At 39.4% G+C, this 25,512-nt stretch overlaps 1 protein-coding gene across 1 annotated transcript in view; it reads left to right on the forward strand.

The window, feature by feature from the left end:
- Window positions 1-25,512, forward strand: part of LOC131187944 (maestro heat-like repeat-containing protein family member 2B) — a 68,531-nt gene that overhangs the window by 28,851 nt on the left and 14,168 nt on the right. Inside the window, exons 17-29 of the mRNA XM_058162779.1 lie at window positions 5,719-5,745; window positions 7,605-7,727; window positions 8,698-8,777; window positions 9,773-9,908; window positions 10,429-10,524; window positions 12,585-12,686; window positions 13,312-13,435; window positions 15,628-15,737; window positions 16,400-16,552; window positions 16,994-17,148; window positions 18,063-18,225; window positions 23,068-23,258; window positions 23,460-23,597. Of these exons, the coding sequence (XP_058018762.1) occupies window positions 5,719-5,745; window positions 7,605-7,727; window positions 8,698-8,777; window positions 9,773-9,908; window positions 10,429-10,524; window positions 12,585-12,686; window positions 13,312-13,435; window positions 15,628-15,737; window positions 16,400-16,552; window positions 16,994-17,148; window positions 18,063-18,225; window positions 23,068-23,258; window positions 23,460-23,597 (1,598 nt within the window). The remainder of the gene's footprint in view (window positions 1-5,718; window positions 5,746-7,604; window positions 7,728-8,697; window positions 8,778-9,772; window positions 9,909-10,428; window positions 10,525-12,584; window positions 12,687-13,311; window positions 13,436-15,627; window positions 15,738-16,399; window positions 16,553-16,993; window positions 17,149-18,062; window positions 18,226-23,067; window positions 23,259-23,459; window positions 23,598-25,512) is intronic.

Raw genomic sequence — 25,512 nt, forward strand, 5'->3', positions numbered from 1 at the left:
TTGAACCGGCTGAATCCCAACACTGGGTTTGATGTTACTACCTTATTTTACTGTACCAAAGGGAGTTGGAAGTCAATGCCTTTTCTTTCTTTTCCCCTTCTTCTCTACACTCTTCCCTTCCCTTTTTCCTCCCCTATGTTTCCTATTATTTGTTTTTGTATTTTATATTATAAACTAATAAAAAGAACAATTTGGCAAGAAAAAAAATAGAGCATCCTGGGCTGGTTCGACTCAGGTGTCAGTCAACTTCCTATATCCCTATACCACTGCAAATGCTTGACATGAACTATCTTCGAGATGGAGCTAGAAATATCACAATCTTCTTGATTTGGGGCTGGAGGTGATGGTGGGATGATCGAGACTCATCTACTTACAGAATCAAATCTCTGCTGATCTTTGGTAATTGCAACAGCATGCAAAACAAATACATTGTTTAATGGTCTGTTGCTCTTCAAGGCCACCACTACTCACAGTCAAGGAATGGCACTACAACTTGACAGAATTCAAGACTCATAAACAAATTGCATAGCAATAGAACTTCACCTGCCGCATAACAGGGTGAGCTCCCGTTACTTGTCCCAGCTTCTACCAACCTAGCAGTTCGAAAGCATGTAAAAAATGCAAGTAGAAAAATAGGGACCACCTTTCGTGGGAAGGTAACAGCGCTCCGTGCCTTTGGCGTTTAGTCATGCCGGCTACATGACCATGGAGACATCTTCGGACAGTGGCTTCTTTGGCTTTGAAACGGAGATGAGCAATGCCCCCTAGAGCCGGGAATGACTAGCACATATGTGTGAGGGAAACCTTTACCTTTACCTAGAACCTCACCTGCATATTATTAACTATAGCAAGTTGAACAGGGGAAGCAGGGAAAAATATAACATAACATAACATAACATAACATAACATAACATCAGAGTTGGAAGGGACCTTGGAGGCCTTCTAGTCCAACCCCCTGCCCAGGCAGGAAACCCTACACCATCTCAGTCAGATGGTTATCCAACATTTTCTTAAAAATTTCCAGTGTTGGAGCATTCACAACTTCTGAAGGCAAGTCGTTCCACTTATTAATTGTTCTAACTGTCAGGAAATTTCTCCTTAGTTCTAAGTTGCTTCTTTCCTTGATCAGTTTCCACCCATTGCTTCTTGTTCTACCCTCAGGTGCTCTGGAGAACAGCCCAACTCCCACTTCTCTGTGGCAGCCCCTGAGATATTGGAACACTGCTATCATGTCTCCCCTAGTCCTTCTTTTTGTTAAACTAGACATACCCAGTTCCTGCAACCGTTCTTCATATGTTTTATCCTCCAGTCCCCTAATCATCTTTGTTGCTCTTCTCTGCACTCTTTCTAGAGTCACAACATCTTTTTTACATCGTGGCGACCAAAACTGGATGCAATATTCCAAGTGTGGCCTTACCAAGGCATTATAAAGTGGTACTAGCACTTCACGTGATCTTGATTCTATCCTCTGTTTATGCAGCCCAGAACTGTGTTGGCTTTTTAACAGCTGCTGCACACTGCTGGCTCATATCTAGATGGCTATCCACTAGGACTCCAAGATCCCTCTCACAGGTACTACTATTGAGCAAGGTACCACATATACGGTACTGGTGCATTTTGTTTTTTGGCCTAAATGTAGAACCTTACTTTTTCACTGTTGAATTTCATTTTGTTAGATAGCGCCCAATGTTCAAGTCTGTCAAGATCTTTCTGTAACTTGAGCCTATCTTCTGGAGTGTTGGCTATTCCTGCCAGCTTGGTGTCATCTGCAAATTTGATGAGTTCCCCATCTATCCCTCGTCCAAGTCATTGATGAAGATGTTGAAGAGTACTGGGCCTAAAACAGAGCCTTGGGGTACTCCACTGCATACTTCCTCCATGTGGATGTAGTTCCGTTGAGGACTACACGTTGAGTGCGGTTGGTCAGCCAGTTACGAATCCATCTGGTGGTGGTGCTGTCTAACCCACATTTTTCTACTTTATCTAGTAGTAGGTTATGGTCTACTTTATCAAATGCTTTACTGAAGTCCAAGTAAATTATATCAACAGCATTCCTCTGGTCTACTAATTTTGTCATTTTGTCAAAGAATGCGATAAGATTAGTCTGGCATGATCTGTTTTGACAAACCCATGTTGGCTTTTGGTTATTACTTTGTTTGCTTCTAGGTGTTCGTGATTCGTTGCTTGATTATCTTTTCCAGAATCTTCCCGGTATTGAGGTCAGACTGATAGGTCTGTAGTTTCCTGGATCTGTTTTTTTCCTTTTTGAAGATGGGAACTACATCAGCTCTTTTCCAGTCCTCTGGCAGCTCCCTGTGCTCCAGGATCTTTGAAAGATATAGTTCAGTGGTTCTGAGATCACGTCTGCCAGTTCCTTCAGAACCTTGGGGTGTAATCCATCCGGTCCTGGTGATTTGAACTCGTCTAGGTAGACAGGTGTTCACTTACCATTTTCTTCCCTATTTTAACTTGTGTTTCTAATCTGTTTTTGTAGTGCTGTTTTGATAGGTTGGATTGTTTTTCCTTTTGTGTAAAGACAGATGCAAAATATGAGTTAAGTAGATCTGCTTTCTCCTGTTGCTTGTCATCTTCTTGCCACTTTCTCCCAGCAATGGGCCAATTGTTTCCTTGACTTTTTCTTGTTTTTAACATGTTGGAAGAAGCTTTTTTATTATTTTTACTTTTGTCGCTAGCCTTTGTTCATTGTGAGCCTTAGCTTTCCTCACTTCATCTTTACAGGCTCGGCTATTTGCTGATATTCTGCCTTAGTTATTTGCCCTCTTTCCACTTTTTATATTTGTCCTTTTGTCTTTCAATTTGTCAGATAGTTCTTTATGCATCCATGCTGGTTTCTTTTGTGATCTACTATTTTCTTCTTCATTGGTATTGTGTTAGACTGTGCTTTTATAATCTCACTTTTCAAAATTTCCCAAGCTTCTTGAGTTGTTTTCCCCTGAGGATTCTCATCCATTGAATCCTTCTCAAGATCTCTCTAAGTTTATTGAAATTAGCTCTCTTAAAGTCCAAGACTCTAGTTTGACTTTGTTCTACTACTTGTATTTGCTTAATGTTGAATTCCAATATTGCGTGGTCACTTGCCCCAAGGTTCCTGTAGCTTCAACACCTTCTATCATTTCATCTCTGTTAGTGAGAATTAAGTCCAATATGGCTGATCCCTTGTCGCCTTCTCTATTTTTGGGAAACAAAGTTGTCTGCTAGGTTTGTTAGGAACCTGTTGGATCTTCCACTTGGTGCAGAGTTTGTTTCCCAGTTGATGTCAGGGTAGTTAAAATCCCCATTACTACTGTGATGTGCTTCCTACATACCTTAGTTAGCTGACTAGCAAAAGTTCATCTACTTCCTCTGTTTGGTTGGGTGGCCTATAGTATAGACCTATGGCAATATCGTTTTCACCCTTTTATATTGACCCAAATACATTCAAGATGATTTTCATCATTGTTGTGCTCTATTTCTGTAGAGATGTAGTTATTTCTTATATATAGTGCAACTCCACCTCCTCTTTTATTTGGTCTATTTCTTTTAAATAATTTATATCCTCTAGCTGTATGTTCCATTTGTCAGTTTCATCCCACCAAGTTTCCGTAATGGCAACAATATCATATCTACCCTCATTTACTTGGATTTCTAATTCACCCTGTTTATTCCTCATACTCTGTGCATTGGTGTATAGACATTTGAGTCCATTTGGATTGATCTTGTGTTTACTGTCTACATAACCTGTGTTGACTGCCCCTACTTTCATGCCACCTGTTGGTTTAGTGCACATGGTATGGCACTCACTGTTAAATGCTTGGTTTTGCTTGATAGCATGGTTGATAGTCTTACCCATACAGACATCTATGTTACATGCACTGATAACCCTTTTAGTTTTCGATTGCTGGGGACAGAAATTTTCTATATCAGTTAATTCTCTGTCCCCACTGTTCAGTTTAAATGTTTATCCAGAAAATCTGTGAATGTATTGCTAAGTAACTCAGTCCCTTTCTTTGATGGATGCAATCCATCTCTTTTGTACAATTTTTCATTGGACCAGTTGCAGACATCATGACTAATAAAACCAAAGCCTTCCCTTTTACACCACTCCTTTAGCCACACATTAAACTCCACTACACGCTGGCCTTTACCTTTTTGTTCCTTATGTACTGGTAAAACCTCTGAAAAGTTAAGCCTACAACCTATGCTATTAAGTTCATACCCTAAGCTCTGGAAATCATTCTGCACAGAAAGCACATCCTTTTGGGACAGATCATTTGTGCCAAGGTGTATAATAGCATCAACATCAGAATCCTTACTGGCATTCTTGACTATCTTAAGAATACGCCTCTTGTCTCTGCTGGCAGTAGCACCAGGTAGACACCTGACGTCTTTCAAAACCTCCATATCCTTTCCTAAATTTACATCCCTTACAATTGAATCACCAATCAGAAGGTGGTTTCTCTTTTTGGATACCTTGCTCTTCTTGTGTGACCGATCTGTAATACTTGATACACACTTTTCCAAAGTAGGTTCACACTTTTCCAAAGTAAGTTCTTCATCTTGAACCATAATCCCTTGATTGTTTGAGTTATCAGTATCACAACTACCTTGATCTGTCACTTTAGTGTTCCTATTTAGGTCAGCAAGGGCACTATATCTGTTATACTGGGACACTGTAAAAGCTTTGTGTTTATGGTTCACAGCTCTCACCCTGCCAGATCCCACGGTTGTCCATACTGCCCTTTTCCTGCAGGATCTTTGTGGTAGAGGGGGCTGATGGCTCAGCAGCTGGAATGGCTGAATTGGGTACCTAATTTCTGCTTGGAGAGCATAGATTAGAGATTCTAGATATGTAATCTGTCCACGTAGACTGCTAATTTGTTTACAAAGAGGACAGTACCCAAATTTGAAAAGGTATCATGAAAGACAGCTGCAAAACAAGTATTGCACTGAACTAAGCCAGTCATTTTGAATAGAATAAAATCACAATCTCAAGTGGACCAACCCTGAATATATTATTGCTATATTTTATTTATAGTGATTAGATTAGATTGTGAAAATGAGAAAGAAATGCAGAAATTTTCCACCCCCACTCCACCCCAAAGCAGCAGCTCAAACTCACGTGTTTTTCTGAAGCAAATCAGAAAGAAATGCAGAAATTTTCCACCCCCACTCCACCCCAAAGCAGCAGCTCAAACTCACGTGTTTTCTGAAGCAAATCAGAAAGAAATGCAGAAATTTTCCACCCCACTCCACCCCAAAGCAGCAGCTCAAACTCACGTGTTTTCTGAAGCAAATCAGAAAGAAATGCAGAAATTTTCCACCCCACTCCACCCCAAAGCAGCAGCTCAAACTCACGTGTTTTCTGAAGCAAATCAGAAAGAAATGCAGAAATTTTCCACCCCACTCCACCCCAAAGCAGCAGCTCAAACTCACGTGTTTTTCTGAAGCAAATCAGAAAGAAATGCAGAAATTTTCCACCCCCACTCCACCCCAAAGCAGCAGCTCAAACTCACGTGTTTTTCTGAAGCAAATCAGAAAGAAATGCAGAAATTTTCCACCCCCACTCCACCCCAAAGCAGCAGCTCAAACTCACGTGTTTTTCTGAAGCAAATCAGAAAGAAATATGAAATACTTTCTTTTACAGTGCATTACTTGTCTTACTTAATTTGTTATTGGGCAAGTTATCTCATTCTCCTTGGATTCTTGTTTCACTTTCAGGTGCTGGGCCTCAGTATTGAAAACAAGGTAAGTCATAATGGATCTAACTTTTGCTGACACAGCAGATCAAGGTCTGTTATGTCCTTATTCTCTTCAAGAAAAAAGGGGGATGGGAAGAGTATTAGTGCCTGTCAGTCCAAAATATAAACCAGACTAAGAAACCAATGCATGTATGTTGGAAGTAACATTATTGTAAATTATACAATATTATACCATGGCTTAGGGCCCGGGTACTTACGGGACCGCCTGCTGTTACCTTATGCCTCCCACCGACCCGTACGCTCACACAGAGAGGGTCTTCTTAGGGTGCCGTCCGCCAAGCAATGTCGGCTGGCGGCCCCCAGGGGAAGGGCCTTCTCTGTTGGAGCACCTACCCTCTGGAATGAACTTCCCCCTGGTTTGCGTCAATTACCTGACCTTCGGACCTTTCGCCGTGAATTGAAAACGTACTTGTTTATCCAAGCGGGACTGGCTTAATTTTTTAAATTTTTAAAAATTTTCGAATTTTAATAATTTTAATTGGGGTATTTTATTTATGGGTCAAATTTGACGGTTTTAATTTTCAGCCATTTATAGAATAGGTTATTTTAACTGTGGTTTTAATTTGTATATTGTACTGTTTTAATCTGGCTGTACACCGCCCTGAGTCCTTCGGGAGAAGGGCGGTATAAAAATCTAAATAATAAATAAATAAATATGTTTAAATGCTGCCCGATTCCTAGCAGCAGAAATCAGAATGTGGTTCCTTCCTCCTCATATTGCCTTTTTGTGATCTAGGAAGGTGCCTGTCTGAGACTTTTTCTAACTAGATTCTCCATTATCTGAACACTGCCTTGGTTGCAACTTTTCTTCCTTTCAAAACCATTCCATATGCCCTCTTTGGTATCAGACAAAGAAATTATCATGACATTTTTTTCAACCAATCCTTGCTCAATCCTATGGAAGAAAATTTAATTCCTGAAAAAAACTATCCTGTGTGGAATAAAATTTTCATTTAATGATAAGGTGACTATTGGCTATGTATGAATATCCTGTTGGTGCTTCCCTCTATATTACAAAGTAGCTGCATATGAATGTTCTCTCTTTCATTGTGCAACCATCTCTCTAGTGGTCCTGAAGTGCTGGGCTTCCCATATATTACAGTAATTCAATTCAGAGGAAAGGCATCAGAGGATAGAATGTGATGGACTGGATTCCCAGGAGGGAGGGGGTGCATTCCAGAGGAGTAAGAGGCAGGTCAGTTTAGATAGTTTGAGAAAATGAGGGTGAAGACAGCCCCTCACTAACAGTTCCCAGACTAATAGTTCCCATACTTGCAGACTGTAGGGTGCGTCACTTGGCAAGATTCTGTCTATGTGTTATAATAAAGAAAACTATTTGGAAGAATCGCACCTGTCTTTCCTGAGTTTTGAAATCTGATAAGAACTCTGCCTATCTGCTTTGACTTTGTGTATGTGTGCATGACTGGGTTTGTGTGTTCCAGTATGTGTTGCTGTCACTACAAACATAACGTTCCCCTTTCTCTGCAGAAATTCAGACAAATCGTTTAATTTCTTTGCCCATAAATGTATTGAAGAAGTTTGAAAGATCTCTTGTGTCTGATAGTAGTATTGCTAATCAGTAAGTGAGTGATAAGTGATTGCTCTGTTTCCATGTAATATCTAGTTTCCTGATGAACCTTATTGACTAAATTTACAGTCGTCTTTCTTCTGAGGAGGAAAGAAATCAGACAGCTCACCTTACTGTTATCTTCACAGTGAATCTGTTTGGGTTTGTATGAGGCAGGTTCACAGCCACTTATACAACTTTACGAGTGAGGATTTGAACCTCAATTCCTAGTCTAAAACACTAACCACACTATCACGCTGGTTCTTCTGCTAATGTAGGACATGAATCTCAAACTAGCCCTTGTTCAGAGCACAACTGATATCTGCCAAGCAATCCATGAGACTCGGAGCTTTCAGAATTTCATCTTAAGTTGTAAGAAAGAACTTCTTGGTATTTTGTTGGTGAGTAAAGTTAATGCTAGAGATATATAGATGTCCTTCCTAGACCACCCCCCTTTTTTTAAAAAAAATAAAACATTAGTTTCAGTAAATGCCATTTTTAAGGCTATATATCTCCAAAGCTGTCCTTTAAATACTTCTCTAAATCACATTATGGAAATCCACATCCCTTAAAACTGACTTCTTTCCTATAACTGAGGCAGTACTGATGTTCTGCTCTCAACTTCAGTAGACCATTACTCAGGGAAAAAGGAGGAGGAGGAGAGGAGGAGAAGAGGAGGAAGAAGGAGGGTTCTACACACTTTATATGCTTTCAGCATTTGATCACTTTTGATGTGTAGACCCTTAGATCTATGAAGACATGCCTAATATAAATTCAATCCCAGGGGAAATTTGTCAAATAGGTCATGATACCAATTTCTTCCCAGCTTTGCAAGCCAATTCTAGACTTGATTTGCAATAATACTCTGCTTTTACTCCTTCTGCAAGCTTTATGTAAATCTACACATTATTTTTTTGTATCTGTTCTTCCATTGCCTTAATATTTTTTTTAAAAAACACAAACCCTAGTACAAAGATTATAAAAGGATTTTCTTTTTAAAATCATAGGACATTATGAGCAGAACCAGATTTTATTCAAACTGGCAGAATTGTGCTCTTGCTCCAGAATTGGTCTTTATGATATATTTAGACAAATGCAGTTAAGCTCTCTTCTAAGAAACTTGTTGCTCCAAAAAATCACATATATCGTCTTCATCCTTGCCTAGATGATTATAGTTTTCAAAGTCACCCACTGGCTAGCTTTATGTTCCCAGAATTTTCTAACATCACTGCTGCAGCACTCTGCCCAAAGGCTATTCAACTGTAGGAATGCTGCCATAATTCATAGGGTTGTTTTTATTTTTTTGCAAATCCCTTTGCCCATGGTGTACTTTTCATTCTTTTTGTCTTATGCATGCTCTTATATGCTCAGGATTTCATTAGAGAAGAACCACTGGATTCTTTGGCAACACCCCTTCGTCCCAAAGCCATCATTGCCATGGCATTCTTGAGGTAGATATTTCTAGTCCTTGGAAGGTCTATATGGTTATATAGTAAATATTTTATTTCATACCAGGCTTTGTGACGTATGAGATTTTATACCAAAAATCATGGATCAGCCTTGCCTAACATTGGGCATCCCCTAAACACATTGGGATTGCAACTCTTAGAATTCCCAGCTGACAAATGGGTGGGAATTCAGGAGTTATGGTTACAACTCATCTGAGGAAGGGTAGTCTAGTGTTTGATTAATGAAATGTTTTGTGACAGGGAGTCCATAGAAAGATCAAGGGGATAATAAGGGAATTAAGGGGACAAAACCTTGATTAATCTCATACAATCCACAATACAGGCTGTCCTTGATTTACAACTACAACTGAGTCCAAAATTTCTGTTGCTAAGTAAGACATTTGTTAAGTGACTTTTATCATAAATATGAATCAGTTGCCAAGCACCTGAACTTTGATCACATGATCACAAGGATGCTTCAACAGTCATAAATATGAAAAAGCAGGCATAAATCACTTTTTTCAGTACCATTGTAACTTGGAACAGTCACTAAATGAACTCTTGTAAGTCAAGGACTACCTGTATTTTATTGTTCACCCCTTAAGCAATCACTTGGAAATCTACAATTATCTCTGAGAAGCTGCTCCCTTTCCAGTGTCCAGAAAATCCCTAAAATATTAATTTATTTTCATACAATGCCCTCCCAAGTTCTATCACTAACCTTTATTTTCTCTTGGATCATGTAAGGTAATAATATAGTTCTCCTGTCTTTCAAGAAAATATTTTTATTATCTCAACAAATCAATGCATATCAGAGCATAGGGGGGAAAAAAACAAAAGGAAAAGGACATGGAATTCCTGCATGATGTGCCCTGCAAATTCCCAAGTTTTGTCTTATTCATTGTTCAGATGACAGTTCAAGATACCATTCTATTAAGGGCTGATTTTTAGCCTTCAGCTTTAATATATGACCCCTCCGCCCATCTTTCTACTGGTAGCAAATTGAAGCCATCCTTGAACATGGAGGACATTCGTAATCTCCTTGATCAAAGCATCAAAAGTTTGTTTCCCCTCCGTCCCCTGGAGCAGCTGAAAGAAAAGGGAGAGACAGAAAGGGATGCTTTATATATTCAGGTAATTGGAGGGAGTTTTTTCTCTAGAAACTTTTCTTTTTCTAGTCTGCTAATGGGTTTTGTGGGGAAAAAAATTTCTAGCTCGCCACTGCCTAATATAGGATGCTGGTTTAATTAAACCCTCTGCTTTGAGGTTGAATAAAACTATCTGAGTCACAATTTTGATTCACAAGAAGAGTCCTCCACTCCTCTGCTCGCAATAAAATACCTTATGCCGCCAGACTCCAAATTTTGGGCTTAGACAACTTAGAACTACACCGACTTCTGTCTGACCTAAGCATAGTACATAAAATTATCTACCACATCCTACCTGTCAGTGACTACTTCAGCTTCAACCACAACAATACACGAGCAAATAATAGATACAAACTCAAGGTAAACCGCTCCAAACTCAATTGCAGAAAATGTGACTTCAGTAACAGGCTTAAAGTGACCAAGGTTGGAGACCCCTGCTCTGATGGATCTCCTAATGTTGTATCTAATTTGGCTCCTAGATCTCACCATTTGCATTGTGTTTTTAGTCGCTCTACACTGATTCAATGGATGCTTTTGGGAAACTTCTGAAGAGCATGGTTGAGGAATACCCAACATCTGAGCTAATGGATGAAATGTTCCAGGTAAGTAATGTCTTTTTGCTGGCTTTAGGTAATCTGGAAATTGCAGCCAGTTTAGTTGCTCAGCCATTGCATACTTCCTGATTTGTTGATTTCCAGTTAGGATTTCATCACATTCTGTATACAAAAGGTTGATCCTATTCAGGGGTGAAATGTAAAATTTGTTACTACTGGTTCTGTGGGCGGGGCTTGGTGGGGGCGGTAATGTGACTGGGTGGGAGTAGCCAACTTTTTTTAAGCATTTTTTCTACAGCCTTTTTGGCAGAAGAGGTTGTAAAAAAATGCTTTTAAAAGCCTCTGATGATCAGACAACTCAGCTGGGATCGCCAGAGGAGCCTTTTAAAAGCACTTTTTTTTTGGCCAAAGAGGTTGTAGAAAAAATGCTTTGAAAAGGTTCTGACAATCCCAGCTGAGCCGCACGATCATCAGAGGCTTTTTTTTACTTTTAAAAGCATTTTTTCGGCCAAAGAAAAAATGCTTTTAAAAGTAAAAAAAACCTCTGATGATCGTGTGGCTCAGCTGGGCAGGCGAGGGGAAGGGGGGAGGGATTTTTGCTACCAGTTCTCTGAACCACCCGCTGCCATCGCTACCAGATTGGGCGATCCAGTCCAAACTGGGAGCATTTCACCCCTGATCCTATTGCAGCTGGCCATTGAATCCAACTCATGTAATAGCATGATAAAAGGGATAAAATAATTTGGGCAAGACAACATCAATGAAAAGCTAGCTGTCAGAACACCACACGATAGGTGATTTGAAGACCGATTTATTCATTATAATTTTGTTTCCCTCTGATTTAAATACTTCCTAGCAGGAAAGCAAGGTATAAATATTTGAAATAAAAGTAAGAAACTATTCCTGCATTACTCAATCTATTAGGGCCATCACAGTGACTAGTATCCATTCAACTACAAGACACAAATAGTATAAAAATAGCAATCTGATATTATCCCAATAAGCACATTTTTCAATTAAACCAACATTTTTATATGTGCAGACAAATGTTAGTTCTGAAGCATGACATTTCATGAAATGCAATCATACTGCATTTGAAAGACTATTTCTTCATCCAAACCCTGTCAGACAATTGTTCTAAAAACTTGAAAAGCTACATGTGCGTTATCATTATATATTACCATATTTTTCAGAGTATAAGACGCACCTTTTTCCCCCCAAAAAAGAGGGTGAAAATCTGGGTGCGTTTTATACTCTGAATGTAGCCCTGCCCAGCCTCCCACACGGAGATTTCAGAGGCTGAAAAAAGCCTCAGAAACGAAGCTTCAGAAAAAAAGCCTCTGAAAGAAGCTTCAGAAAAAAAGCCTCTGAAACAGAGCTTCAGAGGCTTTTTTTCTAAATCTCTATTTCAGAGGCAGGAAGAAAGGTTTTTTCTGAAACAGAGTTTCAAAAGTTTCAGAGGCTGAAACAAAAAGCAAGGCGCAAGCTCACAACCAACGAACCTGTTGCTAAAATTCTCCTCTGGGAACAGCTGATTGGGGGTATTCTGGGAGGCCAATCCACCTGCTAATCAGCTTTTTTCTTATTTTCCTCCCCAAAAACTAAGGTTTGTCTTATACTCCGGTGCATCTTATACTCCGAAATATACCAATGCAAATAGTTTTGTCCAAATACCAGTGCTTTTAGGTTTTTTTAAAGCCTCATAGAAAATACTAGATTTATTATTATTTATTATTATGTTATCCCCCATAATCTACTCAGACCTATATCCCTAACATCTATACCTTGATTCTCTCCCCCATCAAGAAAAAACATGCTCCCATAGCCAAGATGGGAGAAAAATTAAAAAGCTTGGGGGAAACATGCTATTGTCTCCAGTTGGAAGTTTTCTACATCTCATATCATGCAGGGTATCTAACAGAAGCAAAGGGTGGTGTGTTTTTTTTCTTTATTCGCTATACATGACCTTTCATCCCAAAAGGTCTGCCTCTCTAGATATGGGGAAAACGTGATTTTAAAAATGGAATGAAATAATTAATAAAATTACTGGAAAAAAGACTATGACAGATTCTGATATCTTCCTTCTTGTCTCCTTGCTTATTCAACAGCTCATAGACCCTTGGTTCAATGAAACAGAATGGAGCAGAGAGCGGGCATTGCAAGCTATTTTCCATGCCCTTGTTGCATTTCAGGAAAAGGTTCATCTCCCTGTGAGTTATCTACTCTTCTGGCAATTGCTGGCAATCTGTGAGGGGCTAAGAGGATAAATGTGGAGGGAATGGAATACTTGGCAAGTGAGTAGAATGAAATAAAGGGGAAGACAAGAAAGCATGATTCTATGGAACTAAAAAAGAGCAGTAAGAAGTTTAAAGAATAAAAGGCAATGCATGAAGCAGCATATGGATGTGGTACAGTGGTGGGTTGCTATCAGTTCGGTCCAGTTCTTGCGAACTTGTAGTAACGGTGGCAGGAAGCTCCGCCCACCTGCCCGGATGTCATCATGGACGATCTGCGCATGTGCAAAAGCTTCTGTGCATGCGCAGAAGTGCACGAGTAAAGCAAGCACATTCATATGCGCGCTGTCATTGCGAACCAGTAGTGAAGGTAAGTGGAACCCACCCCTGATGTGGTAGAAGCAAGATCCTTCTCAAGGATCAAAGGATATGGAGAAATATAGCAGTTGGTGTTTTAGTCACAGTTTATCTCATGCCTTATTGTTTATGAATGTAGGTTATTTTGGAGAAGGGCAATTTTTCAAATATTTTGATTTCTCCCACTTTATTGTAAAACAATTTTTCTTATTTCCTTATCTTTTTTCTCCTCCTCCTTTGGCAGGAGGGAGAAAATTTTCAACAATTTGGATCCCGAGTTGCATTCCTAGCTCCATACACCTGTGACAATTCTATCCAATGCCGGCAGTGGGCCGCCCAATGCATCACCTGCCTCATTCATATACAAGGTAAGGGCATGAAATGAGTAAAGGGTCCCCAACCTTTCTTTGCTCTCCTTTGCAAGAATCAAAGACCTAAGGACCAGTGAACCAAAGGCATACAGTTGACCACCTACCTCATCAGCACAACTCTAATGGCAGTAGGATCAGGACTGCTAGCTGAGAAGATAATAATAATAATAATAATAATAACAGAGTTGGAAGGGACTTTGGAGGTCTTTTAGTCCAACCCCCTGCCCAGGCAGGAAACCCTACACCATACATACAGATATGGGAGGCTTAGAACATTTAAATTTGCTTAATTTATATTTATTTATTTATTTATTAAATTTATCCAATCACCTATTCACAATGACTCTAGGTAGCTTACAAACAATAAAAACATAAGCATAGAAAATTAAAATAAATGATACATAAAATAAAAAACAATAACCCACCAATAACACAAAGTCAAACAAGCCATTTAATGTCTCCCTCACACTCTGGAATCCCCAGGCCCACTGACAAAACCAAGCTTTCAAATGCCCTGAGGAACCCAAAGTGTGAGGAAGACATCAAATATCTTGTTTGACTTTGTGTTGTTGCTGGGGTGGGTGGGTGGTTATTGTTTTTATTTTTTAAATAAATTTAATTTTCATTTTTTTCTGTATTGTGTTTTCATTTATAAATAAATAAATAAATATGAAAGTTCTAAGCCTCCCATATCTTCTCAGCCAACAATCCTGAACCTGTTGCCTTTAGAGTTGCATTGACAAGGAAAGTGATCAACTCAGGGGTGAAATCCAGCAGATTCTGACAGGTTCTGGAGAACCGGTAGTGGAAATTTTGAGTAGTTCGGAGAACCGGTAGCAGAAATGTTGAGTAGTTCAGAGAACTGGCAAATGCCACCTCCGGCTGGCCCCAGAGTGGGGTGGGAATGGAGATTTTGCAATATCCTTTCCCCCAGGAGTGGGGTGGGAATGGAGATTTTGCAGTATCCTTTCCCTGTAGTGGGGTGGGAATGGAGATTTTATTGCAATGCTCTCTACATGGGGCTGCCCTTGAAGTGCACCCAGAGGCTGCAGCTAGTCCAGAACGCAGCTGCGCGGGTAATAGTGGGAGCAACTCGTTGCTCTCATGTAACACCAATCCTGCGTGGCTTGCACTGGCTTCCTGTGGTCTTTCGGGTGCGCTTTAAGATTTTGGTTACCACCTTTAAAGCGCTCCATGGCTTAGGGCCCAGGTACTTACGGGACCGCCTGCTGTTACCTCATGCCTCCCACCGACCCGTACGCTCACATAGAGAGGGTCTTCTCAGGGTGCCGTCCGCCAAACAATGTCGGCTGGCGGCCCCCAGGGGCAGGGCCTTCTCTGTGGGAGCTCCTACGCTCTGGAACGAACTTCCCCCTGGATTACGCCAAGTGCCTGATCTTCGGACCTTTCGCCGTGAGTTGAAAACACACTTATTTATTCAAGCGGGACTGGCTTAATAGTTTTATTAAATTTTAATTGGGGTTTTAGTACTTTGGGGTTTTGAATTTTAAATTTTAAATTTTTTAAGGTTGGCCATTTTTCTAATATGCTCTGTTTTTAGTTTGGTGTTTTAATTGTATATTTATCATGCTTTTTATCTTCTGGCTGTACACCTTCGGGAGAAGGGCAGTATAAAAATTTAATAAAATAAAATAAAAAAATAAATTTTGCAATATCCTTCCCCTGCCACGCCCACCAAGCCACACCATGCCCACCAAGCCACGCCCACAGAACTGGTAGTAGAAAAAATTTGATTTCACCACTGGATCAACTGTATGCCTTTAAGCAAATATATATATGCAAATGAAAACATGGAAGTCAAGAGACCTACAAACAAACTGGTCACATCAGATCTTCAGTGATGGAGACTTTGCTTCCCTTAAGTCTCCTTTTTTATAGTTAAGTGTCACTTGTGTCTCTCTCAATGTGAGTCTTTAGATAAAATGGTTTTGACACAAATTCCTCCTTCCATCTGGGAGGCTGGCTCATTCTAACAGATCTCTGCTGGAGATCTCATTCTAATAAAATAGCACCAGGGACTCCTGAAGGAATGTTAATTGATGATTCTGCCTAACGTAATAATCACTCAAAACCAAAACAATATTTAGTCTTATATTTAATAAAGTATACCTAGCAGGACCTGAACTAGTCAGAAAACGATTCAATCATTCTTCTCTTCCTTCTCTCAGCTAGGTCACAAGCTACATATGTGGAAGATAAAGAAATGGAATCTGCTTATGCTAATCTACAGACAGTGGTTTTTGGGGACCTTCTCAGGGCATCTTCCAAAATGGCCAAGGTGATTGCGGTTTGGGCTGCCAGGATTTCTCTTTTTGGGGGCAGGGGGGCCAGGATACTGAGTAAAATGGTATCTGGTTCTCACACACATACCTAGGTATTTCCCTTCTACCATCTATCTCTCACTCTCTTCCTCCCTCCTTCCCTTTCAAGATTTTGGGTAGATCAAAGCAGTACTTAAAGCTGGAAACTGTGTTCATTTTGGGTAGGGAATGATGAGAATCAGGAAAGGCCTACCAAGCTATACTTTCTTAACATAACCTATTTGATTATTTTGGGAAAAACTCTCTTTGATCCCTACTTTAGGGAAGTAAAGGAAACGGAGGCTAGAAGCTGGTTCTCAGTAGCTCTTACTCTGCAGATCATATTAGTTCGCTACCTGGTTGCATTCAGGAAGATGCTGAAGACTGTTCAGGAAAACATTCTCAGGAATTAAACTTCACAATCTTGTTCTTTTTATTGATTAATTAGATGGGGGTCCATTTTGCTTAATTGGCTTAATTGTTATTTTCATTTATATCTTGGGCGTGCAATTTTGGATATATCACATACACATTTCCAACTGCAACAAGATGTAAATTATATAAACAAGCAAATAAAGCATGAACCAATTGATGAGCTACAGATTTCTTATGATCTCATCTATTTCTGTTATGTTGACAGGTGGTCAGTGCTTATTTTCCACCAGATCAAGGTCTTCATTTTGTCGAGAGCATCCTAGAAGTTTTAGTATCTGGAAACAAAATGTGTGCCATTGCTGCTGGTCACTGGCTCCTAACCATCCTTCAAGATTGTGGAAATGCAATCGAAGGACAGGTGATTCTTTGTCACAAGATGGACCTTTTAAAACATTGCTTCAGATAAAGTAGGGTGGACGTTTTTTAGTGGCCAGGAATTAGTTCTAACACATTATAGGAGGTCAAATGTCCAGTGGGTAGAGGTGGATTTTCGTCCCTTCCCAGATGTGGGATGGAGATTTGGCAGGCAGATTCTGACATATCTATTTATGTGTCACTATTTCCTATTAAGGATGGTTAAGACGAGATACTCTTATATTTATATAAACTTTCTAAGAATTGCAGTTAAGTTAGAGCTGTACACAATTTTCTGACTGCTTTAGAAATTCCTGCAGAAGAGATTAAACATCAGGCAAGAGCCACTTGCTAAATTTAAGGGAATGACCAAGTCCCTTATGTGCAATTATTATTTGATGTGCTTAACAAATGGGAGTGCAGGTATCTATGTTGCTCCTTCTAGATCTCAGCAGTCCTAGATGTATTCTACAGTCACTTGCCTATTATCAAGCAGGATGACTTGAGACAGTTTCTCATGGATGCCTTAACCATTGTGGCCCATTTTCATTTGGATGCTGTGTTTAGCAGCCTATTGTGCCGGCGCCTTCCAATGGATAGGTATGTGATCAAATTTAAATCAAGATCTATAGTTGTTTGAGAAGGTGATTTCTTTATGTCTCTATGAATCCAGTGAACCTTTGGATTTATGTTAGTGGAGTTTAAGGAGATGAGTAATCAACCTTTGACCTTATATATCTCTTTGTACCTAGATCCCCAGGGGAGAGAAAAAACTGGGAAAATGTAATCACTATTTTTGAATATTTAGATTGTATTAACTTATCTGGAAATGCCACTCTTGTACCTCAACATCTGATTGACCGTTACTTTTTCTAACTAAAGGGAGGGTGGGGAGGAATCTATTTGTTGCATATATGTCACAATTCATGTGCTTAAGACTGAGATGTGTATTTTGTGTCAGGCGTAGCTATCAATCTTGTGAATATTCATTGGCATCAAAACTGAAATGCGAAATAAGCAAATAAGTGGCACCATACATTCTGCCTTAAATTACCATGGCACCCCATATACTGTAGGTGTTGACAATGCATATTGTATTTATTGTATTTATTTATTTATTTTTATTTATTTTGCATTTTTTTATATAGAATAGAATAGAATTTTTTATTGGCCAAGTGTGATTGGACACACAAGGAATTTGTCTTGGTGCATATGCTCTCAGTGTACATAAAAGAAAAGATACGTTCATCAAGGTACAACATTTACAACACAATTGATGATCAATATATCAATATAAATCATAAGGATTGCCAGCAACAAGTTATAGTCATACAGTCATAAGTGGAAAGAGATTGGTGATGGGAACTATGAAACGATTAATAGTAGTGCTTATCCCGCCCGTCTCCGAAGACTCAGGGCGGCTTACACTATGTCAAGCAATAGTCTTCATCCATTTGTATATTGATGCAAAGCTTATCAGAAGATGCTTTCCTTTTTGCCTTGCTGAATTTTAGTGAGACAGGTGAACTTTGGAGATCACTGGGCAGAGATGCATCCCTGGCCTTGCTCATCCTTCCAAAGCTAGCAAGCAGAATAACAAAGCCCACAGACTCAGGAACAATTTTCCACTTCACAAATGAAGATATCGTGGAATTTGCAGAAGAAGAGCCTCTCAAAGTAAGTGAGGAAGAAGAAAACTTAGGGTTTTTTTCTGTGAATCTTTTCAAGAAGACCTTAGGGACATGAGAGTTTCTTTTATTGTGTGATTCCTAGAAAAATGGAGATAAACAATGTGACTGCTGAAGGATGTTGAATCATCACAGCTGAGCATTAGCTCCCATCTAGGTAGTCAGTTTACTAACACTCTCACGCTCCAACGAACAGTGTTAAAACAAAAATACTTTTGTTGGTTAATTACCATCAATCAATGCTACCAAATGTTCTCAGGTAAGCATATGGGAAGAAATAATAATACAAGACACAAGATACAATAATAATGCAATAATAAAAGAGCAAACAATAGATTCAAACTTAATATTAACCGCTTCAATCTTGACTGCAGAAAATATGATTTTTGTAACAGAGTTGTTAACGCTTGCAACACACTGCCTGACTCTGTGGTCTCTTCTCAAACTCCCCAAAGCTTCAACCAAAAACTGTCTACCATTGACCTCACCCCATTCCTATAAGAGGCGTGCATAAGAGCACAAAAGTGCCTACCATTCCTGTCTTAATGTTTCCTTTCATTATATCAAATTAATACAATTATTACATACTTTGGCTCATATATATGCTTATATGATATTTTGCTGATTTATAGAATAGAATAGAATAGAATTTTTATTCGCCAAGTGTGATTGGACACACAAGGAATTTGTCTTGGTGCATATGCTCTCAGTGTACATAAAAGAAAAGATACGTTCATCAAGGTACAACATTTACAACACAATTGATGATCAATATATCAATATAAATCATAAGGATTGCCAGCAACAAGTTATAGTCATACAGTCATAAGTGGAAAGAGATTGGTGATGGGAACTATGAAACGATTAATAGTAGTGCTTATCCCGCCCATCTCCGAAGACTCAGGGCGGCTTACACTATGTCAAGCAATAGTCTTCATCCATTTGTATATTGATGCAAAGCTTATCAGAAGATGCTTTCCTTTTTGCCTTGCTGAATTTTAGTGAGACAGGTGAACTTTGGAGATCACTGGGCAGAGATGCATCCCTGGCCTTGCTCATCCTTCCAAAGCTAGCAAGCAGAATAACAAAGCCCACAGACTCAGGAACAATTTTCCACTTCACAAATGAAGATATCGTGGAATTTGCAGAAGAAGAGCCTCTCAAAGTAAGTGAGGAAGAAGAAAACTTAGGTTTTTTTTCTGTGAATCTTTTCAAGAAGACCTTAGGGACATGAGAGTTTCTTTTATTGTGTGATTCCTAGAAAAATGGAGATAAACAATGTGACTGCTGAAGGATGTTGAATCATCACAGCTGAGCATTAGCTCCCATCTAGGTAGTCAGTTTACTAACACTCTCACGCTCCAACGAACAGTGTTAAAACAAAAATACTTTTGTTGGTTAATTACCATCAATCAATGCTACCAAATGTTCTCAGGTAAGCATATGGGAAGAAATAATAATACAAGATACAAGATACAATAATAATGCAATAATACAAGAGCAAACAATAGATTCAAACTTAATATTAACCGCTTCAATCTTGACTGCAGAAAATATGATTTTTGTAACAGAGTTGTTAACGCTTGCAACACACTGCCTGACTCTGTGGTCTCTTCTCAAACTCCCCAAAGCTTCAACCAAAAACTGTCTACCATTGACCTCACCCCATTCCTATAAGAGGCATGCATAAGAGCACAAAAGTGCCTACCATTCCTGTCTTAATGTTTCCTTTCATTATATCAAATTAATACAATTATTACATACTTTGGCTCATATATATGCTTATATGATATTTTGCTGATTTATAGAATAGAATAGAATAGAATAGAATAGAATTTTTATTCGCCAAGTGTGATTGGACACACAAGGAATTTGTCTTGGTGCATATGCTCTCAGTGTACATAAAAAGAAAAGATACGTTCATCAAGGTACAACATTTACAACACAATTGATGGTCAATATATCAATATAAATCATAAGGATTGCCAGCAACAAAGTTACAGTCATACAGTCATAAGTGGAAAGAGATTGGTGATAGGAACTATGAGAAGATTAATAGTAGTGCAGATTTAGTAAATAGTTTGACAGTGTTGAGGGAATGTTGATTATGTTGATGCTTGTGTATACTGTTGTGACAAAATAAAAAAAAGGTACAGAAAACAATAAAAGCTGATTGAAAGAGGGGCAGCTGTATAAATGTAATAAATAAATAAATAGGAGAAGTCTATTTCTGTAAATAACACCAGTTTTTAAAAAAGGTCTAATGTGGTACTATAAAGAGAAATGGCACATGTCCTAACTCTTAATTTTAAAATTCCAAAGTGTCCACAACTCTTAGCAGAAATATTGAAACTGCATCCTGCCTTTTCCCTAATCATTCTCCTTCTGTTCAATAATTAACATTTAATGTTTTATTTCTATAAATATGAGATACGTTTGGCAGAGTCATGAATTATGTGGGACTCTCTTCTCCCAAGAAGTGTGGCTCACACAGCTTTTGTGACATTTTGTCACTAGGCTCATCATCTTGTTTTACTGGTGATCTATCATGATAAATATTGCTTCTGCTTTTCTGTGATTTGTTTGTACCTTTGTTCTTCATTAAAGTTTTATTTTTGTTTGTTATTTTTACCAGCCCTTAATTATTATTTTTTTAGTGAACGGATGGGAGGGATATAAATAGAATAAATACATGAATAAATCCAAGTGTTTTTAAAAATTTAAAGTGTCCCAAGAATGGAGAGAGACCACCACACATGGTTCCAGTGTTACTGGGTCTGATCACACTGTAATACTTTGGGGACAAAAAGCTGACCTTTAACTACCAATCCTGTGGCTTGTCTGTGAATCTGTGGACTGAAAATAAAGGGTGCAGTTAAGGCATAGCCCCTGCAGTTCACAAATGTCCCTCCTAATAGCACTGGAAACAAAAATTGTCCACCTTATATTGCCTAGAGCAACTTTTGATAAAACCACAATTTAATATAATATAATAACAGAGTTGGAAGGGACCTTGGAGGTCTTCTAGTCCAACCCCCCGCCCAGGCAGGAAACCCTACACCATTTCAGACAAATGGCTATCCAACATTTTCTTAAAAATTTCCAGTGTTGGAGCATTCACAACTTCTGCAGGCAAGTTGTTCCACTTATTGATTGTTCTAACTGTCAGGAAATTTCTCCTTAGTTCTAAGTTGCTTCTCTACTTGATTAGTTTCCACCCATTGTTTCTTGTTCTACCCTCAGGTGCTTTGGAGAATAGTTTGACTCTCTCTTCTTTGTGGCAACCCCTGAGATATTGGAACACTGCTATCATGTCTCCTCTAGTCCTTTTTTTCATTAAACTAGACATACTGAGTTCCTGCAACCGTTCTTCATATGTTTTAGCCTCCAGTCCCCTAATCATCTTTGTTGCTCTTCTCTGCACTCTTTCTAGAGTCTCAACATCTTTTTTACATCGTGACGACCAAAACTTGAATGCAATATTCCAATTGTGGCCTTACCAAGGCATTATAAAGTGTTATTAATACTGCATGTGATCTTGATTCTATCCCTCTGTTTATGCAGCCCAGAACTGTGTTGGCTTTTTTGGCAGCTGATGCACACTGCTGGCTCAATCTAAATGGTTGTCCACTAGGACTCCAAGATCCCTCTCACAGTTACTACTATTGAGCAAGGTACCACATATCCGGTACCTGTGCACTTTGGATTTTTTGCCTAAATGTAGAACCTTACTTTTTTCACTGTTGTATTTCATTTTGTTATTTAGCGCCCAATGTTCAAGTTAATTTAATGAACTATATGGTTCATTAATTTAATGATTAATTAATGATCAATTTAATGAACTATATGGTTGGGGGACACAGTGGCTCAGTGGCTAAGATGCTGAGCTTGTCGATCAGAAAGGTTGGAGGTTTGGCAGTTCAAATCTCTAGTGCCACGTAACCGAGTGAGCTCCCGTTACTTGTCCCAGCTTCTGCCAACCTAGCAGCTTGAAAGCCGATAAAAATTGCAAGTAGAAAAATAGGGACCAATTAGGTGGGAAGGTAACAGAGCTCCGTGCGCCTTCGGGTTTAGTCATGCTTCAAGGTTTTGGTTACCACCTTTAAAGCGCTCCGTGGCTTAGGGCCCGGGTACTTACGAGACCACCTGCTGTTACCACATGCCTCCCACCGACCCGTGCGCTCTCACAGAGAGGGTCTCCTCAGGGTGCCATCCGCCAAACAGTGTCGACTGGCGGCCCCCAGGGGAAGGGCCTTCTCTGTGGGAGCACCTACTCTCTGGAACGAACTTCCCCCCGGTTTACGCCAATTGCCCGACCTTTGGACCTTTCGCCGGGAACTGAAAACTTATTTATTTATCCAAGCGGGACTGGCCTGATTTTTTAAAATTTAAAATTTTAAATTTTTAAATTTTAAATTTTATTGGGTATTTTATATGGTCAATTGGACGGTTTTAATTTCGGCCTTTATTGAATAAGTTTTTTTATTGTTATTTTAGTGTGTATATTAATTGTTTTAGTGTAGGCTGTATACCGCCCTGAGTCCTTCGGGAGAAGGGCAGTATAAAAGTTTAATTAATTAAATAAATAAATAAATAAATGCCAGCCACATGACCATGGAATTGTCATCAGACAGTGCTGGCTCTTCAGCTTAGAAATGGAGATAAACACTGCCCCCTAGAGTCAGCAATGACTAGCACATATTTGCGAGGGGAACCTTTATCTTTATGGTTGGGGGAAGGGTCCTCACGAATCCTAAATGTCCGTTACATTAAGCTTTATATTTCACTATTAGTTTTGCTCCAGATTTCAATCTCTTCTTTCTTTTCTCAGGCCACCTGTGCCATCTACGAAATCCTTTCTGTTCTGCAAGTGAAAAAAGTCCTCCAACAGGTGTTCCCAGAGGTCTTTTGTGCTCTGCTATGGCAGGTCAGCAAAACCTTGGGGCAAAAGATGCCTTTATCCGAAGGCCGACGGAAGCTGTTTCTAAGAGATCAACAACTGTCTGAAGGCAACCCATGCAGGTAAACGTTCCTCTCTCAACAGCTTGTCTTTTCTTTTAATAGTGGAAAGAGAACTTCCTATAAAGTAAATTTGCTTCTATCAAAGATTTTCTACGTAGCATGACAGACATAAACTGCTATTGTTAAAGGTCACTCTTAACACACAAGCAGAATGGGCTGGAGGTTTTGATATTCTAGGCTGATGTTCTTTTTCTTGGATAGACTTTCTGTGTCAAGCCTGAAGGCTCTAGTATTAAAGCTTACCTGTGACCCATCGTTGGCAGAAATCAGAGAAGTGAGTATCTGGGCATTACTCAGAGATCCTAAAACCCATCAGGAAGGTGTCTGTCTGCTAATACGGTAAGAGAATTGTCAGTGATTACCTAATGGCTTTAAGTACAGGGACAATATAGCTCTTTGTACCAGTTTTGAAAAACACAGTTGAAAGAGTGAGTTAGTTCATTTGTGTGCTTCTTCTGGACATCGGCAAACTGGTGCTGAATTATATAAGTCTTGCTCTGACTCAATGGCATAACTTTTCTTACATTTTTAAGCTTTCTGTAAGGCCTGCACTCACCATTTCTCCAATATTTAAAGGAAAACATTATCTACATCAAAAATCTTTAAATAAAAATCTTGAGTTATTTTAACTATGACCCTACTATTAGATATGGATGGATGGATGGATGGATGGATGGATGGATGGATGGATGATAGGTAGGTGTAGAGATAAAAATAGATGATATACTGTAGATATATATGATATAAATAGATGATAGATATAGAGGTAGATGGATGGAGATGAGGGAGAGAGAGAGAGAAAGAGAGAGAGAGAGAGAGATACCTAGAAAAAACCACTAGATCCAAAATAAAAGCCTCCCCCATCAGCGAAGAAATCCAACAAAGAATCATTCCCAGAAAGAAATCATCCAGATGCCCTAAGCTCTATGGTCTCTCCAAGATACACAAAGAAGGAACCCCATTCAGACCCATAGTCAGTTCCATAGGCTCACCTCTACAAAACCTAGCCAAATTTCTCGCCAAACAACTACAGCCCTATGCAGAATCCATCGCCTCACATGTAAAAAACTCATTCCAGTTCATAGAGATCATAAAGAAACAAAACTTACAGCCCAGCGACCTACTCGTGAGCTTTGATGTCATATCCCTCTTCACCCAAGTGCCAATCAAAGAAGCCTTGACAGCTATCCAAAACAAATATAACCCCCCCAAGCACATCCTAGATCTGACCAACCACTGCCTATCCAACACATACTTCATCTATAACGGACAAAAATACAAACAAATAGAAGGAGCACCCATGGGATCACCCCTCTCACCTGTCATTGCCAACCTCTACATGGAACACTTTGAAACCCAAGCTCTAGAAAAATCTGACCACAAACCAAAACTCTGGCTCAGATACATAGATGACACCTTCATAATCTGGCCACACGGGAAAGAAAAACTTGACAACTTCCTCACACACCTCAATAGCCTACACCCCAAAATACAGTTCACCATGGAAACAGACGTTAACAACCAACTTCCTTTCCTAGATGTCTTAGTCTACAGGAAACCCAATGGCTCCCTAGGACACACTATCTACCAGAAGAAAACACACACAAACCGCTATCTGCACGCACTCTCACACCACCACCCAGCACAGATCAACTCCATAGCCAAGACACTCATCTCCAGAACAAAACGCTTAGCTGACGAACAACACCTAAAAACCGAACTACACACTCTCACTAACGTACTAACATCCAATGGATTCCAGAGAAATAAGATTACCAAACTAATCCAAAAAGAACCCCCCACTAAAATCCAAGACAGAGAACAAGAAAACGGCACAGCCCTCCTCCCATATATAAAAGGCACCACAGACAGAATCAGCAAGATCCTCCACAAACACAACATCAAGACAGCATTCTGCACAAACCGAAAAATATCCACCATCCTAAGAAACCCCAAAGACAAAATTGAGTTAGAAAATCAAGGAGTATATGAAATCCCATGCACCGCCTGCCCCACCACATACATTGGACAAACCAACAGAAGAATAAGTGCACGATTGAAGAACACAAGAACTCATTCAAAAAGAGGAACCAACTTCTTCCCTGGTCCAACACTTTAAAGTCACAGGACACGATATTGACTTTAAAAAGACCAGAACTATCGCCAAAACTGAACACTTTAACAACAGAATAATCAGAGAAGCCATCGAGATAGAAAAACGCCCACACAGCATGAACAAACGAGATGATACCTC

This window comes from Ahaetulla prasina, chromosome 1 (genome assembly GCF_028640845.1).
Source record: "Ahaetulla prasina isolate Xishuangbanna chromosome 1, ASM2864084v1, whole genome shotgun sequence".
NCBI classification, from domain to species: domain Eukaryota; kingdom Metazoa; phylum Chordata; class Lepidosauria; order Squamata; family Colubridae; genus Ahaetulla; species Ahaetulla prasina.